The following is a 27378-nucleotide window of genomic DNA, read 5'->3' on the forward strand; positions in this document are numbered from 1 at the left end:
CTTCTTTTTGCTGATATTCTGTTTTATTTTTTCTTTATTTATTTATTTTTTCCTTCTATTTTTCACTCAGGTAATTTTCAAATGTGTTTATTCAAATAAAATGTGGAAAAAAAGGTTCACACTTTTTTTCAAGTCAATAAATTCAATTCCCCTTCCGACTTTCGACTCTGGCAAGGAAAGCACCGCCTCTTCGTCACCCCGTAGCGGCGACAATATTTTCTAGCATCTTGAAAGCAACACGTACACAATGTACGGCATTTTCTCATCTACGGACAATGTTATTCCACGTGTAGAAATCTGAACCGTCACGATGTTGAGTTAAATCAAGATCGGTAGAACATCCCTCCTGACACCGACCCGGAGAGAGGAAATAATCCGAGATTTCCTCGAGCCGAAAAGTCGCTCCCGAATTTCACCCGCGAAATTTCCCGGCCAAATTTCCGATTTTTTCCGGCGAATGTTCGGGGAAGCTACGAGACACAGAGAAAGAAGGGGTGAAAGCGCCATCTCTCTTCCTGAGTTATTCCCTGATCGTTTTCATTAGAATCTCATGCGAACCCGCTTTGTCTTTTAGGCTTGAGCCGCTTCCATCCCCCCTCTCTCTCTACTATATTTATCCCATGATCTTTTCGCATCTTTCTCATTCATTTTTTCAAATCTTTACGCATCTTACTCATTCACTATGTTTCTCTCTCCTTTAATTATACCTTAATTTCTTCAATCCCTTTCTATTCAGTACACTCCATCTCTTCTGCTTCTGCAACTCCTCTTGAGCAGCTATGGCTATGAGTATCAATGGCTTCTCCCCGCCTCTGTATTCTTCTTCTTTTTTTAGAGAAATCAACAGAGCTCCCATGCAATTTTCACCTGATCGACCTGAATTTTTGTCAGGTTACTCCATTTCAGTGGTATTTGGATTATTTTCAGCGATTACAAACTGTAAATCGCGTTCTGAAACTTTTGTAGTTGGTTTCAGGCCAGATTTTTTCTTCAAAGCGTCAGGTCCTGAGGAGATGCAGTACTATCTCTGAATCGCCTTTGCTAGGTACAATGAAAACCTTAGAAATGAACTTCATCAATTTTCAGCAATGGCAATGCTATCTTTCTCAAAGGAATACATCACAGAGACATTCGTTCTATGCCCTTTTCCTTTGCATCATGGCTCCTATTTTTTTTTATTGATTTTTTGGTTAAGCATTTCCGACGACTGAATTGATCGGAAACAATTTCAATTGCGAGTTTTCCGATTACCTCCACTGTTGAATGTTGCAGAGCTTGGAGACGATGTACAGCGAAACCTGTCTCTTTTAAAACCAAGAGAGAAAAAGGGATCATCACCAGAAAGAGAAGATAACAATGTGATCCTACAGGTTTGTTGTCAAAATCACCATAATGTTTCCCGTTCTTGAGACAAATCCCTACATTTTATAAAATAATAAACCAGAACCATAAGAAATGCGAGAAAGCTTAAAAGCAGGGGATGATCAACGGTCCATATGCTCCAGATCGTCACGCGGGTGTGCAATGAAGACCGTCGATCTAGGCACGAAAACCCTAGAAAAGTTGCCAGAAAAGAGATGACTAGCGTGCATGATGCAATGAGAGCTCTGTTCTTTCTTTCCCTCCTGTTTATTATTATTATATGTTTTTCTGGTGAATGAGATATTCGAAATTGAATGTATCAGAAACAGGTGGAGAGAGTGAAAGAGAGGCTTTTGGGTGTCGGAAACGGGGAGATAAGCGTGTCGGCTTACGACACGGCGTGGGTGGCACTAGTTCCGGACATGAGTACCAGCGGGTGGCCTCAGTTCCCGTCCAGCTTGCGTTGGATTGCCAAGAATCAGTTATCGGACGGTTCATGGGGTGACTCACGAATCTTCTCGGCTCATGACCGCATAATCAACACTCTGGCCTGTGTCATCGCATTAAAAACATGGAACATTTGCCCCGAAAAAACAGAGCAAGGTATATTTACAATTATATTTTTGAATTTGTGGGGTGATTTTTAATGGATTGTAATTCTCTTTATCGAAGTACTGATTGGAGTCTTTGACAATTTAGCATTATGCAGGGATTCCAAGTCCCAGAACTCGTATATAGAAATGGGTCCTCTCTTAAAAAATTCATTTTTGAGATGGATTTTAGACTTAATTTTTAATGAATATATCTCTAACATGGCGATCATAAATATATAAAAAATTGAATTTTAAAATTTAAAATAATAATTTTATAAAAAACATTTAGATTATTGATTTTAACTTTTTTTTCGAAAGGACAATCTTTAAGGTGGTTGTTTTATGGGTTGGGGACGCAAATATAAGAATGAGTCCCCCAGTTTTTTTTTTAACATTTCATCCATTTACAACTATTCAATTAATGATAATGTATCTTTTGATAGTTATTCTTAACATAAATAAAAAAAGAATAAATAGAATCTTAAATAGTTCTTCTCTCTTAGTTATTTAGATAATGCTTACACAGGAAGGTTGTTTCTTGTCGATAATATGTGGAGACTGGAAGGCGAAAAGGCGGAGCACATGCCCATAGGATTTGAGGTGGCGTTCCCTTCTCTCGTGTCCACCGCTGCCGCCATGGGCCTCGACCTACCCTATCACTCTGCTTTCCTCAAGAAAGTCCATGAAATGAGGCAATTCAAGCTCCAAAGGTATTACTCTCCCTCCTACATGTTCTAGCTTCTATTCTCTCTCTTCTAACTTCTATTCTCTCTTCTTTCTCCCTCTGCTGATCATACTTTTTTCTTCCTCTCTCTCTACCCATCGGACGGTAAAAAGCTCCGGTATCCCGCGCAAAAGCGTGGGTTTGCCTTTCTCTCTCCAACCCGTCGTCAGTGGGTACCACTTGTGTAGGAAAATTGTATGCCCGTTTCATATTTCTCTCGCAAATTATCCGACATTTATTCTTATCTTCTGAAATTTTATATGAACTCTCTGACAACACTTATGATTATTTGCACATGAGAAACGATAGCAGCAGTCCAAAACTTGCCTTTTGCATTGGCTTCCACCTGGCCATCACGGGGTAAGAGAGGAGCATAACGATAAAGTTAAAGAGCTTTTTGTTAAATTTTCAATGAGGGCGACCCGGGATAGTATACTGTGAGGCTTTTTTTTTTTTTTTTAAATGTTTTTGAGGGTGTCCCAATTACTCTTACCCATCATATGCAAAATGTAGTTGCTTGGGTGTGTCACAGAGTTTGATATTTTTTTAAAAAACTTTGGTCTAGTCAATGACATTGCATATAACTATCCGATTTGAAATCTAAAGGCCAAAATGATTGTAACATCTTTGTGCTAAAAATAAAAGGTGTCATTTGTGTAGAGCCTAGGCTCTAAACGATCAAATTAGAGTCTACCTTTAAGTAGTGTTGAGAAACGTAGCTTTATTATTGGAAATATTTTTTATAGCCTTAAAATATATTTTTATCTTTATTTATAAAGTTTAAAGCTTAAAAAATAGTGTAGATCAAGAGATCTATAAAAATTTTGAAAATTGACGGCCCAAAAATGAGTTACAAAATACACTATTTGCACTATTTTCAAAAGCCGAAATCCATTTTTTTCTTATAACCATGATCTTGATGTCGAAATTATCAATTTGAAGATATTTGGGCATCAAAACAGGTTGTTCTAGTGAAATGTTTTAGGTAGGCTCTGATTTGATTGTTTAGAGTCTTAGCTGTATATAAACTTTTCTCAAAAGTTTGCGCCTATTAACTTTTAGTACAATAAGATCACAATCATTCTTATCTTTTAAATTTCAATATCGGGTGGTTGTTATTTAAAGTTAAAAAAAAAAAAAGATTATCAAACTCTAGGACACACCTCTAACTAGGGGTGGCAACGGATCGAGTATGGGTCAGATCCGGTTAGACCCTGACCCATACCCGAATAGATTCAAGTCTAGGTTTTGGACCCGGATCCAACCCGTTTGGTCCAAAAATTTGACCTATACCTGTACTCATTGGGCCTCGGGTCCACCCCATCGAGTCTTGGGTCCATTGTCACCCTCAGTATGAACTTTTTTTTTTTCTTTTTTTTTACCCCGTTTTTACCATCATGTACGCATATTATTAACAACAATATCACAATCATCCGCTATTAGATTTCAGGCCGTGTGATTTGCCGTTTAATAGCAAAAGATGACTACTAGGTCGAAGTATATATGATCTTTAATACACCCAAATGAATAGGGCTTAAAGTAAAATATTTTATCTCTAATAGTTTACGGGAACGGATTGGGTATGGGTCAGGTCTAGCTAGACCAGGACCCAGACCCGTAAAGTGTTCGGTCCAAGTTTTGGGCCCGGACCCGACGCATCAGGTCCAAATGCTAGACCCATACCTGACAGGTCCTAGGTCGGGTTCGGGTCCATTGCCACCCCTACCTCTAATCATCAACTTTAACATCCAATGGCTAGGAGTAATTGTGACCTTAGAAGAAAGATAAATGGTCTCGTAATGGACAATCCCAATGTTTTAAAAGAAAAGTGTTAGATCAGTTTGTTTGAGCTTTTCGTGATGAATTTCAAGTGTTTAAACCCCGTTGTTTTGTTTTTTTTTTTTAATGTTTTAAAGGTTATGTCCCTTTGGGTTAGGAGTTGCTCCTAACCCAAATAGACATATCTTTCCGTTAGGTCGCTAGAGACCTACGGATATGTCCTCAGTAAGGACATATCTAACCTATAAACTACTTATATTTGTTTTGGTATGGCTACATGAACTGCGATTTTATTGGTAAGGAGCCCATACGAGGGATCCGAAAGGTCGTAAACTCTTCTACAGGCTTCAGAACTTGCAATTTTTTTTTGGGAAGCTAAAAACTGATTCAAATTTGAATACAATTGAAATAGAAAAAAAAAAAAAGGGGAATAGTTAAATTTGGAAATCATTATGGCTTAGTCTATGTTGTCGAGGTAAATTTGGAAAAGAGTAATTTATGTAAAAAAAAAAAAAAAAAGGAAAGGTCAAGTTTGGGTGAACATTATACAAAAGGTCGGTCAACTCGCTCTATTTTATTTTGTTCAAAATTGCCCCTCGGTCTGAAGCCTATGATTGCTTTGGATTTTTTTGTAATCGTTTTCTGAAATTGGGTTGTGCCCTAAGTTTTAGGGCAATGCCCAGTCAGTCTAAGGATCAGACTGCACATATTCTCACTTAGGATTGAAGAAATGGGTGGTATGTAGATAGAAAACTCACACTCCTTGGACTAAGCAGATCTCAGTTCTATAGGGGTCAGAGGTTCCCATCCTCGGACTACCCATATTCTCATTTGGGAATGAAGAAATAGGTGGTCCGAGGAAAGGAACCTTGAATTGCTCCTTGGATTGTGCAGAGGTCAGTTCTGGAGTGGTTCGAGGTTCCCATCCTCGAACGACCCATGTTCTCATTTGGCCATGAAGAAACGGGTTGTTTGAGGATAAGAATATCTGATCGTTGACTGATTGGGCACTAGTTGAAAAAATTTCAATTATCTGGGTTGTGTCTTATGTTTTAGGACAATTAGCAACGGGTCCGAGGTCCCCATCCTTGGACCACTCAAATTGTGGTCTTACACCAAATTATAGGCATCCGACAATGAAGATCTTGGGCCGCTTCAATCCAGTTAGCGATCTGAGGTTCCCATCCTCGGACTGTCGACACTGTGCGGTTCAATCACATTATAGGTGCTCTGAGGGTGGAGACGTCATTCCCCTTATAGGTGTAATACGACAATCTTGACGGTCTGAAGATAGGGACCTCAGATTGCTTATAATGTGATGTAACACCACAATCTGGGTGGTCTGAGGATGGGAACCTTGGACCGGTCGTCAATTGTCCCAAAACATAGGACACGGCCCAAATAATAAAAAATAAAAAAATTAAATCGGTTTGGAGAGACCATCTTGTGATAAAAGGGTATTATGGAAAAATTTTAAAAAACTCTACAGTAAATGACCTTTCTTGTAATTTTTGCCCAAAATTGACCCATTTTGTATTGGGTGTGGTTTCTATAAGATTGCAACCTTAAACAATACAATTAAGGTGCACCTTCAAATTTTATCATAACATGTAATTTTGGTGAAAAAAATTCTTAAGATTATCTCAAAATCTATTTTCATATCTAATTATAAAATTTTAGATTTCAGAAATGGTTAAAATCAAGTAAATCTATTAGAATATGAAAATTTTGAAAATGGACAGTCTAGATAATGTATTGCAAGATGCACTATTTTCAGAACTCAAATTCTTTTTTTTTTTTCATATTTATACATCTCGATGTCGAGATGATTAATTAGAGGTTTTTCCTATAGCCTTTTCCAATGCATTTTTTAGCTGCATATGTAATTCTACATTTTAATTGCAATCTTATATAAACATTTTCCTTTTGTATTTTATTTATTTATTTTGTGTTCGTACGTAATCTGGTTAAAAGGTTATAGCGGACTTCAATGTACTCACACGTGTGGCCATGTGGGTGTGGCTTCTTTCCTTAATAAGATCACTCCCTGTCTATAACTTGTCTATTAGGGTGGCAAGAGGCCAGGCCTGGGTCGTCCTAGCCCTGGCCCTGCCTTTATGCTTGCAGTGCTGGCCCAGTTGGGTAAAAAATAAATAAATAAATAAATAAAAAGCAGTAAAAAAAGATGGTCAGGCCGGGTCAAACCAGGCCATCTGGCCTTAGCCCAGCCCTAAGGCCACAGTTGTGGCCCATGCCTTATTTTTTTAGGGCCGGGCCAACCGGACCAGGCAAGGCCAAGCTGCCCGGCCCATTTGTCGAGCTCTATCTTAAGAAGACCAATAGATGGTCCCTTTCCTGTTTTGCAGGATACCAAAGGAAACAATGCATAACACACCAACGACGTTGTTGCATAGTTTGGAAGGAATGGTGGAGTTAGATTGGGACAAACTTCTAAGGCTTCGGTGCAGCAATGGCTCCTTCCTCTTCTCACCTTCAGCAACTGCCTTTGCTCTCATCCAAACCAAAGACCAAAACTGCCTTAGATATCTTCAAAGAGTCGTCAACAAGTTCGATGGTGGAGGTAAAACATGCAGATAGAGATAAACACACAAACATTCAGTTACAAGAAAAAAGATGCACATTGAAAAACAATTACTCATTCATGTGCCCTTTAAATTTGCCTTTCTAGTGCCCAATGCCTATCCGGTAGATTTATTTGAGCGATTATGGTCCATTGATCGTCTGGAGCGCCTAGGGATCACTAGATACTTCGAGTCTGAGATCAGAGACTACCTACACTATGTTTACAGGTGGGTTTATGATTTTTCAATCTAACCAAGATTGAAACTTTATTTATCTTAATTTAATTTGTTTTTTCTTAACATAAAATTTCTGAGTGATGTACTGGGTGCATTGAATTAGAATGAACCGATAGAAATTTTGTGTTATTTATTAAGCTATTGGAACAAAAAATGGTTGGTTGATCTTAACAGATATTGGACGGAGCAGGGAATATGTTGGGCAAGAAACTCAAACGTTCAGGATGTTGATGATACGGCCATGGCCTTCAGACTCTTACGTTTACATGGCTACGATGTTTCAGCAGGTCATATTAGATTTTGTGCTGTTTTGTTTAAAAAGCTAAATTTTAAAAAGTGAAATAAAAAATCCGTTTCAATGATCCTATCACAAGCAACCGTTGTAGACTATCGAAACCAGTATTACGGGAGTCAATCGAGTCGAGTCAGCCTCATCCTATGGGCAAGTCCGAGTAACCCCAGGTTGTATGTACATGCCGGGTGCATAAAATTTTTTAAAAGATCGTAGAGAGAGTAAAAAAGAATTTTGTATATAATTTGGATGTGTTTAGCAAAGATTGGTCGGTGTTTTTTTTTTTCATAATTATCTTTACGTTGTACTTTTTAAATATTTTTTAGGAAAATTTATGTATAGAACCGAAAACATTTCCTATATTTGGCGATGGGCTGTATTTTGGGTCAATATACAATCAAGTTCCAACCTCCGGGGATTGCCTAAGGCATTTTCCTTTTTTTTGAAATTTTCCAGCTTTGCCCCTCAGGCCGAGGTGAGTCCCATGACACTGGTTGAAACTATAAGTTGCTTTTTAATTAAAAAAAAAGAAAAGAAAAATCCAAATAAATTGTTTTTCAAAAAAAAAAAGTCACAGAAACATAAATAAAAGGAATATGAGTAAATTTTGGTTTCCAATTATGATGCTGTGCATTATGTTCCGAACAGATGTTTTTCAGTATTTCAAAAAAGGGGAAGAGTTCTTCTGTTTCTTTGGGCAGTCTAACCAGGCTGTTACTGGAATTTACAACCTCAATAGAGCTTCTCAACTGCTATTTCCTGGAGAGACCATTTTGGAGGAAGCCAAAGAATTCTCCTACAAATTCCTTAGGGAAAAGCAAGCATCCAATCAATTGTTAGATAAATGGATTATTACCAAGGATTTGGTGGGTGAGGTAATCTCTCAGAACAACTTTTTCTTGTCCTTTTCAAACCCAGAGAAAAATACCAAAAATAATAGCAATAAATAAAGTACCCGGTTGTTATGCAGCCAAGCCCGCATATGTAGAAATGCGGGCCTCTTAATAATTATATTTTTGTGATGCATTTTAAGACTTAATTTTTAAAGACATGTAAATCTCCAACATGGAGATCATGAATATGAATAAATAAATAAATTTTAAAAACCATAATTAATAATTATAGTAAGAAGACTTAATTTTTAAGGACATGTAATCTCCAACATGGAGATCATGAATATGAAAAGATAAATAAATTTTAAAAACTAGAACTAATAATTCTAGTAAAAAAACATTTGGATCTTTAGTTTCCATTGTATTTAGATGAAACACCTACTTGCATCCATATTTAAGATGAATGTTTTACACTTTTTGAACCGCATATGTAGAAATGAGTTCCAGTCTGCATGAAAAAAGATTTCTATAAATAAATAAGATAAGAAAAATGTATGTATAAAGCAGCAAGCTTGTACGGTGGAACTAAGGTGCACCTTAAAAATCTTATAGAATGAGTGTTCCAAAGTTTAAAAATCTTCTAACTGATAATCTTGACCTCGAAATGTATATATATAAATAAATAAATAAATTAGGTCTTAAAAGTAGTGCCTATTATTATAACAAGTTATCTGGTGCCTATTTTCAAGATTTGTAAGTATTTTTTCATTGTAAAAAAAAATATTGTAAATTTCTTTTCTTTTTTTTTCTTTTTTTTTTTCTACTCCAGATGTTCCGTTTTTCGACTTTAAATTTATATTAGGATTGAACATGAATTTTAAAGCCATTATAAGGTTTATGATGGCGGCATTTCTCTTCAGGCAAAATTTAGATACGTGCCTATAATATAAGATGGACACCTTATATAAACCTAATAACAACAACAAAAACAAATCATATAAAGTGTATATAACAAAAACAATGCATATAAGATGTATATATATGTAATTTTTTTAATAATAATAAGGACCATAATAATATTTCACCAATTTCAGGTGGAGTACGCTTTAGATTTTCCGTTCTATGCAAGCCAGCCTCGGGTGGAGACCAGATATTACTTGGAACAGTATGGCGGGGAAGACGATGTTTGGATTGGCAAAACATTATACAGGTTACACGTCACTCTTTCTTCGTTTGTTTCTTTTCGTAGAGGACAAAATTTCGCCGACACGTTCGGTCGATCTCATCATTGGGCAATGAAATTTCGTTACGCGAAATCTTGTCGAAATTGGAAGTTTCTTTAGCCGGAATATTTTGCTTTGTCCGATTCATGATCGTGACAGGGAGCACAGTGGCCCGGATTATAGACACATAAGGCCATGACAAACTCTTGACTGTTCGATGCTTGTTTTCATAGGATGCCTTTCGTGAACAACGCCGATTTCCTGGAACTCGCCAGACTCGACTTTAACCGGTGCCAGTTCGTACACCAAACAGAATGGCATGACCTTCAAAGGTGAACTAACCACGTGAATACCACTTAAGATGCTCCGTAAAATATAGGGCTGATGTTCTGTAAAATAAAGGGCTGGCAAAGGACTGCATTGCTCGGCAAAGTGTGGGCGATGTAATCCGGGTTCAGCTTGATTGGCTGTTATAAGATTCCAAAAAACCTTCAAAACTACCAACTTACCCGATCTAATTATTTCTTGCACTTTTTTTTTTTTTTCTAAAATATACTTTTTATGAAAAACCTCCACTTAAATTAAAAAAAATAAAAATACTTCAACTACCCTCTCTTACTTTATCTTATCCATGTGTCACTCCTCTATCCTACCAAAATAAAGAGCTCCAACAAAGTGTTGTCGGGCAGTAAGGCTCTGTGTAAAATGTGGTACTTGTGAAAACATATCAATCGGTAGAGCCCTTGATAAAAGAAAGAGATGTTGTTTATGAATCACCCATATGTTCCTCAGAATTATACGTATCCGTGGGTTTAATTTGAAAATAGGCTCAGTGAAATAGGCATAGACTACTTGCATCTAAACAGAAAGACCCTATCAAGCTTTATTGTTTCCTAGGATTGGCTTTAGGCCTTATACAGCTTAGGTGGAGGGTGAAGAAGGCTCCTTTCAAGCTCGAGCCATCAGTGAGATACCACTTTGTTCTGGCACTTTGTAAAGTGTGGTCCCGCAATTGAAAACCGTCGTCCAGTCGATGTAAATGGCGGTTTGGCAGTTAAAAAGGGTAGTCCGCCCAACGTGAAATCTGTCCAAAATGATTTTTGCATATGAAAGGGCATTGTCGGGTATTTCTGTTTAAAAAATTTGAATTTTTTCCTTAGGAGTACTTGCATAGAAAGTTTTATTTGAGAAAAAACGTCAGAAAAAAGAAGTTAAAGTTGGGGTTAATTGTATAGAAAGAATATTCTTTGATTTTTTTGTTTTTAATTTTTCCATTAAATAATATGGCCCAAGGGCTCGGATGAGACCCGGCCTATTGCCATCCTTACCTAACGTTTTACTAAATCACGGCAAAAATTTTCATTGAGTCTGCGCAGGTGGTACGCCAAGTATAACCTAGGGGACTTGCAAGTGAGTCAAAATTCGGTTTTGGAGCACTACTTCGTGGCGGCCACAGCTGTGTTCGAGGTGGAGAGGAGGCTGGAGCGTCTCGGTTGGGCTCAAAGTGCGGTTTTGATGGACGCTGTTTACTCTTACTTTACTGATAAGAACAGAACGGCTGAAGAGAAAGTAGCATTTGTGGAGGATCTGAGGAGGTATGGAATCATCTCATTTTTACGTGGAGAGAAAATGAAAAGAGCCGAGGGGTGAGTTCCGTGTTTCGTAAGCACGTAGCTTAGGAGATTGAAGGGAGAGAAAGCGCGGGGTTGTTTTTTTCGGAGGCAGTATATACATGTCACCAATTTTAGACCAATGGACTTTAAAATCTTTGTCCAAAGAAAATATATTTCTTATTCTTGAAAATCTAGTTTCACTTTTAATAGATTTTACAAAAAAAATATCGATTTGTGCGTAGGGTTTTTATTAATTTTTTTTGAAAAATGTGGAAAAAAAGAAGTATTCATTGCCAAAATATAAATAAGTATTTATGGCCAAAATATTTTATAATTTTTTTTTAAAAGCATAAAAAAAAAACATTAAAAAACACATTACAAACAAATCTGGATTTGGGAGAGAGCATTCGGAAGTTTGAAAATCTAAGGTTTGGTGACGGGAAAAATTGGTGTGCGCCTGTGAATTTTAGAGAGAGAGAGAGAGAGAGATAGGCGATTCGGCATGTCTTAGAACCAGCCGACCAAAACGACAAGGCTGGTCCGTCTAACATTAATTCTTCTAAACTCGCCAAGATGAAATCATTGAGCCTATGCAGCAAAAGGAATCAATTTTCCTTTGCTCTGTTTTGTTTTGCAGGGGATTGTCGATGAAGACAGAGGAAGGGCTTCAGGGTGTCGTGTCCGAGATCATCGATTTTCTCTCTCTAAGCACTCTTCTCTCGCATGGCCGAGACATCTCTCGCCGCCTCCGATCCGCAGTGAGTCTCTTTTTGTAGCTATCAGAAATGAGCCCACCTCCCTTCCTCTCTCTCTAACCAAACCAGCTCTTTATTTAATACAGCCTATTTAAATTCCAAAAAAAATGACAGAAGGATAAAATAGGCCGGTACCGATTCTACTCCAGCTCTGGGCCACAGTTTGTAGCCCAGGCTTTAGTTATTTGGTGACAAAATAGGTGACTCTAGCTCTCAGGCCACAATCTGTAGCCCAGACCTTAGTTTTGTAGGGACAAGATAGGCCGGCACGGACTCCAGCCCAGCTCTTTTGCCACATGTTGTAGCCCAGACTCTAGTTTTTTTTATTTTGTAAAACCCTGCGGCCGGGGGCATTTGTAGCCCTAACGATTGCTTCCGTTAACAGTGGGAAACATGGCTGCTGAGCCTAAAAGACGAGGGAGGTGCGGGTGTGATGAGCGGCGAGGCCGCGCTTCTGGTGTCAACATGCATCCTGTGTAGTGGCCGTCCGATCCCTGAATCGATGGTCTACGAGCCACGATACACGCGCCTCGCAGGCCTGGCTAATTCCATCTGTTCCCGCTTACGACATCTGCGCACGTCATTGACAGTAAGTAAAACTTAGCCCTTCTAAAATTCAGTGTACGTCTTGGGAACAGATGAACTCACGTTTCTACTAAGCTATTCAATATTGCCGGTGGCACAAGAAGCATATACGGTGGCGATATCTAAATAAAGACTTAATAATTTAGAGCAGTCCCTTTCATGTATATCATATTCCCTATAAAGAAACGTGGTGCAGACGGGACCACAAAAACTTGGGTTCGGTACTCGGTAAAGATCACGGCGCATGCATAGCAACAGCATTGAGTTACCGCCATTCTATTTCTCCCTTTCCCTCTCTACCTGCCTTATCTTTTCCGCGGAAAAAATGCGGCGCACGCATCCGGCGCGGAAAATAATTATACAGTTAATGGGAGAAAGATAGAGACTGGGAGGGTATGGTAAAGAGATGATGGAGAAAAAAGAAAAAGTAGATTAAAAAAAAAAAAAAAAACGGGTAGAGAGAGCGAGAGTGGATAAAAGAGAGAATAAGAACCGTGTAGAGAGAGAAAGTGAGATGACAGATAGAACGAACAGTGAAAACCGGTATTTTAATTTTATTGATTTTTTTAGTATGATAAATACAAGAAAAAAAAAAAGTAAGAGGTATACAACTTTAATAAAAAAAATTTAGAACTTTATGACGTACCTAAGCTATCAGATTTTATATCGGATGGTTGTAAGCCATCGTGATTTTTTTGTATCAAAGGTAAACTATATCATTATATAGAATCTCTAGGTTTACTAAATTTATTTTTTTCAAAAGTTTTTTTTCTATTTACGAAAATTCTTACTATTTAGCCAAAAATACGTAAAAAGAGCTATAACTCATAAAAAGTTAAATACAAGGTACGTACCCAAATAATTGATAAAATAATTAATATCTAGAGTATATGAATCTCAAATAAAATAATCTATTCTAGATAATAAAAAACTAAATACAACTTGGTCTTTATTACACCAGCACTTAATTTGCTCGAAATCATTATTATTATATTTTTATTTTTTTCCAGAAGATGAGAAGCGGCAGCGGGCACGAAATAGACAGGGAAATGAAAGAATTGGTACAAGGCGTGGTCGAGATTTCGGATGCTGTTGATGTTGAAGTCAGACGGACGTTCCTTAGAGTGGTGAAGGGCGCATACTACTATACATTTTGCCCCCCTGCCACCATCAATCTTCATATCCACAAGGTTCTGTTCGAGACAGTTCCCTAACCATGGAGCGCCACAAAGTCAAGACCATTCCTTTCTCAACGAATCTCAATCAAGTGAATATCAAATCTCTCTCTCTCTCTCTCTCTCGTGTATTTATCATCTTTGTCTCGTGTATTTATCATATCTCTCTCTTTCTCGATTACGTAAGTGTTGATATCATCCTCCATTATTATACTGAAAAGTGTTTCCACGTGACATAAGCATTGTACGTTCAATGAATTGCAGGGTCTCATCTTTATAGATGGAGATTTATAGAAATCCTAAAAGAAATAGAGGTCCTAAAAAAATTTAGATAAGCTTAAAAGGAAAAGAAAAATTTATGTACTTTTTGGTTGGCATGACATGAAAATTTCTCCCATGCAATCAAGCCTGGGAATATTTTTATATCAATTAATTGCGAATTGATGTGAAAAAGATGCACTAAAACCACTCGGTACGAAAATATTCTCACATTAAGAGATCATTTTATTTGTGAGAATAATTTTTAAAAAATAATTTCACACGAACCAAAGGTGAGAGAGTTTTAGAGGAGAACGAGCTGAGACCTATAGCATCCTCGAATACGTTTGGTTGCAACTTACTCCACATTCAAATCGGTGATTTAGATTGGGAATTGCCAAGATTTAAATTACTGAATTAAAGAGAGTTGCGGTTAGCATATGGCTTAGGTTATGCGGTAAAAGGTTTCGTCGTGAAATGCATTTGGTGATTAGAAATCTCTATTATTGCTTTAATGAAAAACCAGTAGGGGCCTTCTCTCCTACTGACTTACCCAAAAAGATCTCTATTATTATTTAGAAATCTATTTTGGCTTTTCAATATGAAATTTAAAACTAAAAAAATGATACATATCTGAAAGAGCTATAAACAACTAAAAATTGAACAATCCAAATAATGTGCCACATGACAGTTTTTTTGGTGCTTGAAATATGCTTTTGTTGGAGAAGATATAAACAGAGTACGGAAAAGTAAATGAGAAAGAAAAATAGCTTCGAAAATTTAAAAAAAAAAAACGCAAATAAATAAATGTGGTTCAACATTTACATACATCCATAGGGGCAAAAAAAATCTCGTCTTCTAACTACAAGATCGTACAAGTATGAAAAATACAAAGTTTATAAGTTCTCGTCTCCACCCAAAAACAAGTGTTTTTTCTCTCTCTAGAACACACGCCAAAAAGATTACAAGAACTTACCCTCTCTCTCTATTTTTTCTGCATGCACTTTCTCTCTCTACTTCATTTACAAAGAAAAGAGCCAAGAGAAATACTCACGTGAGGCCCATCTCAAAAACTTAACTTTCCTACTTTCTAGGAGGTTTCTTTTTCCTATAGGAATCATGTGATACTTTTCCAATACCAAGGGATTACTAACTAATCGCCTCAAAAAAAAAGGAATATTTATCCCATATATAGGAGATCTATTAGGACCATAAAAGGCTACATTACTTCCTTAAAACATGGACTTCTTAATTCTTATACAGTAGGAAATATAATTAGTGATCAATTTGAGGGTTTTTCCGCTGTTGCAACTGCATTTTTTTGTTTGGTTTTGGATTGTTGCTTCAATTTTTAATTAAAACCTAGGTCCTATGCATGGGTGTTCAAACTTTTCCATTTAACAATGAGGTGATTTATGGACAAACAAATTAATGAGGCGATTTAAAATGTGGTAAACAAATTATGTCAATTTCCATTGCATATGATAAGCACAAAGTTACAGTCACTCTTAGCTACGAGACTTCAAATCCAATAGCTAGGGATGTATCACAAAGTTCAAAAAAATTTTATTTGAAATTTAAGCTTAGTCTATCGCAACTTGTGCCAAATGCAATAGCCCAAAGTGATTGTGAACTCCTAATACCAAGAGTAATTATACATGTTGTCTTTTTATACAAAATATTATTCATTATTCCCAGATGAAAAATTAATAATGCAGCTGTCAATAACTAAGGCACCGTTGGGAATTTCAGGGCACCTAAACCATTTATGCAAATACATGGCAGTGTTGTTAAGTACGCTCCGCTTTGGCTGAAGCTTTCGGTTTCTCCCTATGTCCTGAAGAATAGACAAGAAAGAACAGTAATTCGGCCTGATTCGGTCGCTTCAGCCAGATTCGAGTTGATTTGGCAGAAAAATGCAACTTCAAATGAAGAGAATAGGGCAAACAATCTAATTCTATGATGTTCCAAGGATATGAAAAAAAAATGATTAGCATTAAAATAATATGATTTCAGACATTTAATTTTTGGAAATTAAAAGGTAATATTTTTTTTTACCCATGTTTGCAATTTTTCATTTGATGCAATTTTGACCCTTGTATTTGTAATTTCCATTTGTGCATGGCAAAAACAGAAAATAATGGATGTTCACAGATTTATCATTTCATATTTATTTGCAATGCAAAATGACGAATGTCGATGCTATAACTTAACCCTTTATAATTAGTTTTAGTAACAAATTTATTTATGGACCCGGTTTCTATGCGGCTTCCGCATATATAGAAATGTGGACTTATTAATAAATCCATTTTTGAGAAGGATTTTTTGACTTAATTTTTAAAGACATGTAATCTCTAATATGGAGATCATGAATTAAGTAAGTGTTCAAAGCTAAAAATAATAATTCTCGTTAAAAAACATGTGGACCTTTAATTGCCATTGTTTTTAGATGGAGCACCTAGTTGCTTCAATATTTAAAATGGATGCTTTACAATTTTTGGACCGCATAATTATTTATTGTTAAACTCATGGTAATAGGTCCTGCGTTTCGTAGACAATTTGTTGTGGATGAGATGATGGGTGAAAGTTTGTTGGACATAAATTCATGGATGAGAAGTGAAGGGATGGATAAGTTTGACAGGTAAGCACGGTAAAAAAAGTCCACAAAAGTGAGCCCCATCGGCCACGCAACCTTCCATAATAGCATGAAGGTGGGGCTTTCTTTCTGTACCAAATCAACTCAACATGTTCCCCTTTAGTTTTCCGAAAGATTTTTTTTTGTTTTTTTGTGTAATTCAGATGGGGGAAGATAGGACCCACTTGTTTTTTCATATAGATTTGGAAGTTTGATTTTTTTGTAGGTATCAGTGGGTGGTGTCAGCATGATTAAAAACCTCAATGTGATAACTAAGTTCCGAGGTGTTAAAAGATACACATCTGGTGACCAAAATTCTTATGAGGGGCTTCAAATGTTATTTTACCCCTAATTGTGTAATTTAGAGCTCAAAAAATTGTGCAGACCATAGTAAGCCTATAAACACTTAAAATTTTGAAAAATGAATGGTCTAGATAATGTTACAAGATGCATAGTTTTTAGTTAGAATTTTTTTTTATGTTCATACATTTTCAAGTCAAGACGATCAATTGTAAGGCATTTCAACATCGGAACAACCTTTTTGGATAGATTTCTTGAGGTGCACCTTATTTTTATAATATAAAATTGACACTTTATATAAACTGTCAGGAGTAAGCAAAATATCTTTGATTCTCTTATGGTAATTTTTAGAAAAAAAAAAAAGAAAAAATTCATTCAGATAGCATTTGAAAACCAAGAAAGTCGGGAAAAGTCCCTGAGTTTCCCAGTAATTGCGGCTTTCCCGGTTTGAATCGAGGGATAGAAACAATAAAGGGGAGATAGACTTTCGACTCTCCCTAAGTTCACAAGGAAAGCTGCAACCCAATAGCCCTAGGATGTCCCTTTTCTGTTGAAAAATGGTGGATTAAACAAGGTTGTAATGTGAAGGTTTTAAATAACTGTGAGAAGAGGACCTTCGTTTTCAATCACGCTAAAAGCAATATCTCATGATTATATCTAGCCCCTTAGTGAAATATATCTATGGGTAAAAGGTTGAACCAGGAAAATTAGTCCTCAAAATATCTAAAAACTAAAGGTCAAAATAATACTCCCACTGAATGATGAATTAAAGTTCAGATTTCAAAGCACCATAGTTGTCTCAAATATAAAAAAAAGCAAGTAAGCACAAATAGGGAAATTTAAAGCCCGTTTGGATAAGGAGGAAATTAAGAATATTAGATATTTGAAATCCAAGGAAATCTATAGATTTTCAACATCGAGGATTTTTGTCATGGATTTCTAAAATCTCTTGTTTGGATAAACTATACAAAATTGATGGATTCCTTGCAATCACTTCTATGTCCATTGTTTGATAACAAAACTTGATACAATTTCTCTCTTTAAAACTTTAATATACTTTCTCTCTCTAAAATTCAAAATTTAGGATAGTGTATCCGTAAAAATTTTAAGATAATTTCTCACTTTAAAAGTTGATATGGTTTGTCTCTCTAAATTTTAATATATTTCCTATCCAAAATTTAAAATTTAAAATTTTTCATCTAAAAATTTTGCGATAATTTCTCTTTCTAAAAATTTTAGGTGTTTTACTCTCTAAAATTTAATATAGTTTCTCTTCCTAAAATTTTAAGATATTCTCCCTAAAAAACTTAAAACTTGAGATAATTCTCCTCTTCAATAATTTTGATATAGTGTCTCTCTCTAAACATTTTTAAGTAAGTTTCTCTCTCTAAAATATGATATAGTTTTTCTCTTAAGTTTTAAGATACTTTCTCTTTCTAAAAACTAAAATTTGAGATAATTTCTGTCTAAAAATTTTACGATAGTTTCTTTTTCTAAAACATTTATGTATTTTATCTCTCTAAAATTTGATATAGTTATTTTTTAAAATTTTAAGATGCTTTCTCTCTCTAAAACTTCATGTTTGAGATAGTTTCTCTATCTTAAATTTGAAATAATTTCTCTTTAAAATTTGATATAGTGTCTTTCTAAACTTTGATATACTCCCTCTCTAAAGTTTAAAATTTGATATACTTTCTCTCTCTATAACTTAAAATTTCAGACAGTTTCTCTCTCTAAAATTTTTTGAGATAGTTTTTCTCTTTAAATTTTTTTTGTACTTTCTCTATTTAAAATTTGATGTAATTTATCTCTCGAAAATTTTAATATAATTTTTCTATCTAAAATATAACTTTTGTCTCTCCAAAAATTTTGAGATAGTTTCACTCTCTAAAATTTTTTGAGATAGTTTCTCTCTCTAAAATTTCATGTACTTTTCTATTTAAAATTTGATATAGTTTATCTCTCAAAAATTTTAATATACTTTTTCTCTCCAAAACATAAAATTTAGCGATAGTTTCTCTCCAAAAAATTTGAAATATTTTCTCTCTCTAAATTTTTTTAGACAATTTCCCTCTCTAAAATTTGATATAATTTCTATTTCTAAAATTTTAATGTTTTTCCTCTTTCTAAAATTCAAAATTTCGAGATAGTTTCTTTCTAAAAGTCAAAATTCGAGATAGTTTCTCTCTCTAAACAACGGGATATTTCTCTCTCTAATTTTTTTTGGCCATTTCTCTTTTTAAAATTTATAATAGTTTCTCTCTAAAAGTTTAAAAATACTTTCTCTCTCTACAATTTTAATAATACTTTCTCTCGCTAAAATTTAAGATTTAATATAATTTCTGTCTCTAAATTTTTTTGAGATAGTTTCTATTTCTAAAACTTTTTAAGTACTCTTTCTAAATTTGATATAATTTCTCTATCTAAAAATTAAAATATGAGATTGTATCTCTATCTAAAAATTTTGAAATAGTTCTCTCTCTAAAAAATTGAGATAGTTTCTCTCTCTAAAATTTTGAGATAGTTCATCTCTCTAAAAAAATTTTGTACTCTCTCTTTAAAATTTGAACATGCTTTCTCTCTCTAAAAGTTAAAATTTGAGATAGTTTTTGTCCCTTAAAATTTTGATATAGTTTGTCTTTAAAAAATCTAGGTACTCTCTTTCTAAAATTTTCATACCAACCAAATGTTCCCTATATTTTGGATCGAGGGAGTCAATGAGTGAAATCTATGGGCCTTGGAAATGTGAAAAAACAAGTTTTGGTGTAGAAATGAAAACATTGAAAGTAGGTTTTATTTCCATAATTTTGATTTTCTTGATTTTAAGTATCCTAGTTATTAAACAATTCAAACGGTGGATTTTAACAATATCCTAAGTATTACGAATCCATGTACGTAAACAGACCCTTCAAGAAAATATAAGTACGAGAGAAAAGATGGGGAAAACATAATGTGTATAAATGGGGAAAACATATCCCAATTTATAGAGTAGAAGGTGGCTTTTCAAGTAGAGAGGTGCAGAGTTCTCTGGGTAGTGATGGTTGTTTAACTTTTCAACGATCATTAACCCCCAACAATCATAAACGGCTACATCCACAAGCTAAAAATCCAGTCCGGGTAGTGACTCGCATAAAAATGGCAAATCGTGAGGCTGACTTACACCCGTGCATTGGCACCTCTATAAAGTGAAAAGTGCGCGCCAAGGGCCCTTGTATACGGCTGTCTGAATCGTATGTTTTGTATGCTCTACATATGCAACCGCACTCTATCTTTTGTTATATGAACATAAGGATAGATAGTATTTGTATATGCATGCTATTCTTTTTTTATTTTCTTTTTCATCGTAGGCTTATAAACTCACCACTCTCTCTCTATTTATTAAAAATTTAGAAAAAATTTATTTGAAAAGATATTATTTTGACATACTATTTAGTATTTTCCAAACTTAAAATACTAACCTCGCATGTTCTTTCATTACTAGTTTTTTCTATTTTCCTACTAAGCTAGCGGGTTAGTTATTTCTATTTTCCTACTACGCTAGCGGGAGATTGCATGGAGTGCCACCTCTTGTATTAATACTAGCACTAGTATTTGCCAATGACTTTTGGGGATGTCTGATAGTACAAACACCAAACAACTTAACATTAGGGTTGTTTGGTGCTTTTTATATCGGACCTGTATTGAATAAACAAAAATTAGAAAAGGGTTTTCTATATGGTTGCAACCTGAAACAATCCAATTAATGTGCACCTTTAAATTTTATCATAACATGTAATTTTGGTAAAAAACATTCTTAGGATTTTTTCAAAATCTATTTTCATATCTAATTATAAAATTTTAAATTTCAAAAGTTGTTAAAATCAAGTAGATCTATAAACATATGACAATATTGAAAATAGGCGGTCTAGATGATGTATTGCAAGATGCTCCATTTCTAGGACTCAAAATCTTTTTTTTCTTATACTCATACATCTCGATGTTAAGTTCGTCAATTAGAAGGTTTTTCAACATTAGAACAACATTTTTCGATGGATTTTTTAAGTGTATATGTAATTCTACATGTTAAGGTTGCAACCATAAACTTTTTTCCTTAGAAAGTTGGGAAATTTTCCACCTGTCTAGTGTTGAAAATATTGGACGGACGGGCAATTCTAGAAAAAAGAAAAAGGCTGTCTGTGTGGGCTGGCCTCCACATAATTTCCACAAAAATATATAGCATATCAAAATGTAAGGGACCAAATATGGTCCTTACATAATTTTTCCTTCACATATTGGTACTGGTACAATATGTAATTCATAGTTACATCACTAATCATAAAACTTTAGCAGTAGATAATATTACCTTTTATGTGACCAGTAGATAATATTTTAAAAGTACCAACTTCAATAACATATTAGTTTCATCACAAAATTTTATGTTTATGTCAAATTCGAATTAGAGCACTATGAGCTTAGAGTATGGTACGTTTAAATATTCGATAACTATTCGAATAATGCTAGTTGCATGTAATTGATAGTGTATGTTGATTGGGTTTAAAAAAATTAAATTGTAGGGTCTGTTTTAAAATTTTATATTTTTAGATTGTTCATCATAGTGAACCAATTGTATGTTTAAAAATTAGGGTCAAAACAAATGCCTAACACGGTATGGTTTTTGAAGGTACACTTAATTATGGGAAAAAGTTTGTATACAGCCGAGGCTCTAAATAATTAAATTAGAGTCCACCTCAAAAATTTCACTAGAAAAGGTTGTTTTGATGCCCAAATATGCTCAAATTGATCATCTCGACATCCAGATGCATGGGCATGAGAAAAAAATAGATTTCAAGTTTGAAAATAGTGCATCTTGTAACACATTTTCAGACTTTCAATTTTCAAGATTTTCAAGTTTTCATAGATCTGCACGATCTATACTGTTTTTGAAACTTTAATTTTATTATTAAAGGTAAAAAATATATCTTAAAGCTATCACAAAGATTTCTAGTATTGAAACCATATTTCTCGACACAATTTGAAGGTGCACTTTACTTTGATTGTTTACGGCCTCGATTCTATACAAACCACCCTTAATTATGTTATGATATAATTGCATGACATCACTCAACTGTATATATATATATGATTAGTTTATGCAATCGCTTATTCCATTCGTATGGGTAGTGAACATTATTGAACTAGTATATATAGGGAGAGTGAAATTTATAAACTACGACTGCTTGTGAGCACCCACAAGCAACCCAGCGAGCGTCTAATGGATGGGTTAGAGATGCGGATAGGAATCAATTTCTTTTCATTTTTGCTTGAAAAAAAAGTAAATGAATTTTTTTTTATATAAGATTGCAAAAATCTACATCATTCATTTTATTTAAACAGTATGGATTTGATACTATATTAAAAGATGTTTCACTTTTTGACATTGGCAAGTTTTCTATGCTACCCTTGCAGCATAGAAGTTCTATCCTCCCCCTTATCCAACCGTCCATTCTGAACGGAGGGCTAAGATTGCCTCAATCACAATGTCACGTCTCTACACTATTTTATTTTTAACTTTTTTTCTATAAACTATTTTGACACGAAAATTTGTACATCCATTCCTCTATTAAACTCGCACTAGTGAAATATATAAAAATAATATTTTCAATAAAATAAAATGACCAAAATACCTTTGAAATTTTTAAAGAATATTTTAGTCATTATATTTTATCGAAAAATTATTTTTCATATTTTTTTATAGGTGCACCCCAATGAAAAAATAGCACGTACCAAATTTCATATTCACACAATTTGTATAAAAAAAAACTAAAAATAAAATACTTTGAGACGTCAGATCTAAGATCAAACGGTGAGTGGCTCTCTTGATCAAAATTGGACGGCTGGATGGTAGAGAGGATAGAACTTCTATGCTGTAGGGGAAGCATAGAAACCTTTCCTGACATTGTCTTAAAAAAGTATCAAATCTACATAGTCCAACTGAAACGATTGTTATTCAATGCAACCTTATATAAACCGCACCCAAAAAGTAAAAGAAATAAGGGTTTGGTTAGCATGAGGCCTAGCCTTTTGACAAAATGCATACAAATAATTATGAAATTGGAGGAGCCCAAAATAGTGCCAATTAGATAAATATGTGAAGATTTGAAAATGAACCGTCTAAATAATGTGTTACAAGTTGTATTATTTTTAAGACTTGAAAGATATCTTTGCATTAATAGCCAAGGTCAATATGATCAATATGAGTCCTTTGGGCATTATACCAACATTTAGGGTTTGAGGAGTAGCCTTACTATTTTCATAAAGCCTCTTTCTCTAACTCTCTCTCTCTCCATCTTATATTGCCATTTTGCAGGTCTCTCTCTCTCTCTCAAGCAAATCTGATAAAGAAAAAGGAGATGGGTAGCAGAGGGCTTTTGGGTGGTCATTGTCATGCCTCTATAAATTACGGTAAAAAATATGCTTCTGAATAGATTGAATGTTTCGCAACATTTCTCGATCATCAATGGAAAAATGTCATAATGTCACTGAAGATGTGCTTTGTATTTATGCGAGGAAGATGTGGAAGAAACAATGGCCGTACGAGATTGTTTGTAAACAATTGCAGGGAATTATAATAACAGTCGTGGTGGTAGCATTACGTGAGCCCCAACTAAGGCCTGGGCTTTTTTTTTCCCTAGCACATTTGAAAACCACTAAGAATTTCAAAACACGCGTAGGGTCAGTATTTCCAATGATCTACCCAAAAGTTATAGGGAATCACGATGACGAAAGAAGGTGGGACAATGGTGAGGTGGATGATTGATGTAGATTTTTTTCTTTTCTTTCATTGTTTTTATTTATTTATTTAAAAAAAAAATAATTGGGTTCTAGCTCTGTGTGAGTAAGAGACTCTTTCCTCATACGTAGAGAAAGAGAAAAAAAAGGCATGTGTTTGCAGTAGAGAAAAGGATGAAATTTTAATAAAACCCTTAGAAATCTAAAATTTCTGAAAGTAAATCCTAAAAATCTCATATAGAAATCCTTAAAAATTAACCTAAAATTTTCAAAATAAGAGAACCTGTATGAGAGAGAGAGACCACTAGTTGCTGCCCAAGGCAGAGGGAGAGAGGGTAGAGAAGAGCGTTGGTTGCTGCAATAGGAGAGCCCTCCTCGTTGAATTTTGATAGAGCTACGGCAAGAAGTTCCAAAGGTTTTACTTTTTGAAAGAAAATGATTAAGAAACACCATAAGGTTTATTTTTATTTTGAGTGATTTTCTAATGGACCCTAAACTTTTAAGTAAAATACAAAATGAGCTGCTTATATGTGGAATTTACAAAGAAGGTCGGTCAACTCAATTTTTTTATTTTTTTTTTAAAATTGCCCCTTAATCAACCGATTATTTTTTTGTTTTTGTCGTGAGTAGTGGCCCAAGCTTGCACTACTAAAGAAAAAACTAAACAATAAAGAAACAAAATTCAGGTTGACTGAGAAGCAATTTTAAAAAAAGTGAGTTAACTGGCTTTCTTTGTAATTTCGGCTTATAAGTTGAACATTTTATGTTTTACTTAAAATTCTAGGGTCCATATATAAATCACTCTTTTATTATTTAAAAAGAATGAAATAAATGGCTAGTGGATGAGACAAGGAGCCCGAGTATCCTATTAGCGTGCATACCTAACCCTTGTATGTGGGGATCGATAGGGTGCTTGTAGATGATGAATAAGCACACCTTTGAGGGTCTATTCCTTCCCATATTGTCTATATCTCTATATACTTCATTATTTAAGCCATGAGTGTCTATTCCTTCCCATATTGCCTATATCTATATATACTTCATTATTTAAGCCAGTTAAGGGGTAGATATGTGTAGTAAAAATAAAATGGGACTCTATTTCTAAAGAGAAAATTAGCCAATGACTTTAAAAATTGGGACTCTTATCTCTAAAGAGAAAATTAGCCAATGACTTTTAAAAATAAATAGTGCCGGGTATTTTGTAGGATAAATAAATTCTTTTTTCTTAGGATAAATTCTCGATTTCCTAAACTTCATGTAACTTCATCTTGCCTATTTTTTATTTTTAAAATTAATTCTACCCTTACCACAGTTTTTCTCTCATCCTTGAGAAGAGCCACTATATTCAAAGCTCCCTTTTTCACTACTAATAATAACTTGTTTCAGTTATGTGTCATGGGGGATACTAAGAACCGCTTCAAATATAGTATCAGGAAGATCAACTTGTGGAACCTCAATATCTACAGAGTTATTAGCTAAATGACAATTGGCATATACAATAAATCCAGATGCTTTTCACGGATTTTCATAACCTACTGTGCAAAAATAGGATATGTATTTGAAATAGATGCTAAAGTTATTATATATATAAAATCATGGTCAAGCTTTTTATGTTTCCCCTACAACATAAAACTTATATACTTCCCCTTATCCAACTGTACATTATGAATGGAGGGTTAAGATTGTCCCAATCGCAATGTCACATCTCTACACTATTTTATGTTTAATTTTTTTTCTACAAACTATTTTAACATAAATTTTTGTACGTCCAATCCTCTACTAACTAGCCCTAGCGAAAAATATATAAAAAAATATTTCCAATAATATAATATAACCAAAATACCCTTGAAAGATTCAAGGGGTATTTTGGTAATTATATTTTATCAAAAATTTATTTTTAATATTTTTTATAGGTGCGCCCCAATGAGAAGATGGCACATACCAAATTTCATATTCATTCAATTTGTATAAAAAAAACTAAAAATAAAATACTTTGAGACATCGGATCTAAGATCAAACGGTGAGTGGCTCTCTTGATCAAAATTGGACGGGTGGATGGTAAGGGAAGCATAGATCTTATATACTATAGGGGAAGTATAGAAACCTTTCCCTATAAACATTGATACAAAAACTAATTGATTTATTTGTTCCTTTACCCAAAAAAAAATTTCTTTTGCATGGTCCAATCATTGATCTCATAAATTTCTACAATAAAATAAGTAGGTAGATTATTAAGCAACAGTTAAAGGGTGAACATGTGTTACAAGAATAAAGGAACCTATCTCTAGAAAAAATATAAGGAGGATGGCCTTTAAAAATAAAAAGGACAGGGTATATTGTAGAGTAATTAAATTTTCTTTTCTTAAGATATATTCTCTATTTCCTAAATTCATGAAAGTTCATCTTACCTATTATTTTTTGCTTCCAAAATCATCTCTACCCTTTCCAGCAAGTCCTCCTCACATGGTCTTTTCAATTTTTGGTTCAAATGTCCTTGATGCTACTGATTTGCCTCTATTTGTTTCCTTCAAAATTTACAGTCGGTACTCTCCCTCATCCACGGGGTTACTCGTACTTAAAACTTCCTCTTTATATGGGAAATCACATCTCAAACTTTATGCATGCAAATCCTTCCCAAAAATATTTTTCATATATTTATGTATTCTTATTTCTTGGTGTCTGAAATTAATTCTATCATCTCTACGAAGAACTCCCTCTCTTCCATCTCATCTAGGTGGGGTACGATCTCTCTCAAATCCAAAATTGGACATAGTTATTTCAAATCACACCTCTCTCTCTCTCTCCAAACACCCCCCCAAAAAAAAAAAAGCAAAATTTCCAAGTTAAAACTCTTTACAAAAATATAAATATCAAATTTTAAAAATAACATTTTTATATGCCCATAATTTCATTTGCGACTAATTTTAAAATTAAATTTTAAATTTTATGTAAAACAATGTTATCTTTCAACACATAATTACTCTTTATTGTTAATAGATATGGCAACTACAACAGATATAGCAACTGGATATTCAAACTGTCAGTGTCTAATTGTATGTTATAGCTACATAAGAACTGTATCCTATGGTTTTAGTAAGTATTGGTTGTACCCTCTTTATAAATACACAATTGTATTGTAATCTTATTGATTCCAGTTGCTATATCTGTTGTAGTTGCCACGTCTATTTACATTTACATTTAGAAGTCAAGTAACTACCACTTTTTTATTTTAGCACTTAAATTTGTGAAAACAAATTCGTCCATTAATGTTGCTTAAAATTATTTATGACAAATTTATTGCAATTATAAATATTCCAAGATAGCCGTACTAGATTTTGTGGTATTATAATTTTTTGCTCTAAAAATATCTATTGAATGAAAATTCATTTGTTCTTACAATTTACGAAGCATAAAAAAAATTGGGAAAATTACATACATATCCATTATAGTTTATGTTATTATAGCTCTACCGAATAGTTTCCGTTATTAACACCGTGTCCGTTTTTTTCATGTCAAAACAAAAATTTTGAAAAAGTCGACTTTAACCTTTTTATATTGTTGAACAACCGAATTCAAAGTATTTTCGGTTGTTCAACAACAAAAAACGGGATTAGCTCGTTTAAACTTCCCGCTATGTGACTGCGAATTCCAAAAGCTTGCTAGA

At 34.3% G+C, this 27378-nt stretch overlaps 1 protein-coding gene across 4 annotated transcripts; it reads left to right on the forward strand.

Moving 5' to 3' along the window:
• The first annotated feature begins 342 nt into the window (after positions 1-342).
• On the forward strand, positions 343-14030 carry GA1 (Terpenoid cyclases/Protein prenyltransferases superfamily protein). Of its 4 annotated transcripts, none has more exons than XM_020664048.2 (15): positions 343-494; positions 977-1045; positions 1273-1370; positions 1686-1965; positions 2482-2665; positions 6825-7039; positions 7148-7268; positions 7452-7564; positions 8218-8444; positions 9497-9612; positions 9859-9957; positions 11002-11220; positions 11876-11996; positions 12379-12582; positions 13589-14030. In XM_020664048.2, the coding sequence occupies exons 1-15, from the start codon at positions 458-460 to the stop codon at positions 13790-13792; spliced, it is 2307 nt and encodes a 768-aa protein (XP_020519707.2). In that variant the 5' UTR covers positions 343-457; the 3' UTR covers positions 13793-14030. The 4 variants fall into 4 exon arrangements, with proteins under 4 accessions (XP_020519707.2, XP_020519704.2, XP_020519705.2 ...); XM_020664045.2 differs by having other exon boundaries at positions 348-891; XM_020664046.2 differs by having other exon boundaries at positions 348-891; positions 13592-14030.
• The last annotated feature ends 13348 nt before the right edge of the window (positions 14031-27378 follow it).

Source organism: Amborella trichopoda, chromosome 3 (assembly GCF_054954075.1).
Source record: "Amborella trichopoda isolate Santa Cruz 75 chromosome 3, AtrichopodaSantaCruz75HAP2 v2.0, whole genome shotgun sequence".
In the NCBI taxonomy this organism is placed as follows: domain Eukaryota; kingdom Viridiplantae; phylum Streptophyta; class Magnoliopsida; order Amborellales; family Amborellaceae; genus Amborella; species Amborella trichopoda.

Excerpts from the sequence above, each read along its gene's own strand:
- GA1 (XM_020664045.2), top strand. The coding sequence starts at position 780 with ATGGCTATGAGTATCAATGGCTTCTCCCCGCCTCTGTATTCTTCTTCT. Across the intron at positions 7,040-7,147 it reads CAACAAGTTCGATGGTGGAG|TGCCCAATGCCTATCCGGTA; the intron begins GTAAAACATGCA and ends TTGCCTTTCTAG. Across the intron at positions 7,565-8,217 it reads TGGCTACGATGTTTCAGCAG|ATGTTTTTCAGTATTTCAAA; the intron begins GTCATATTAGAT and ends TGTTCCGAACAG.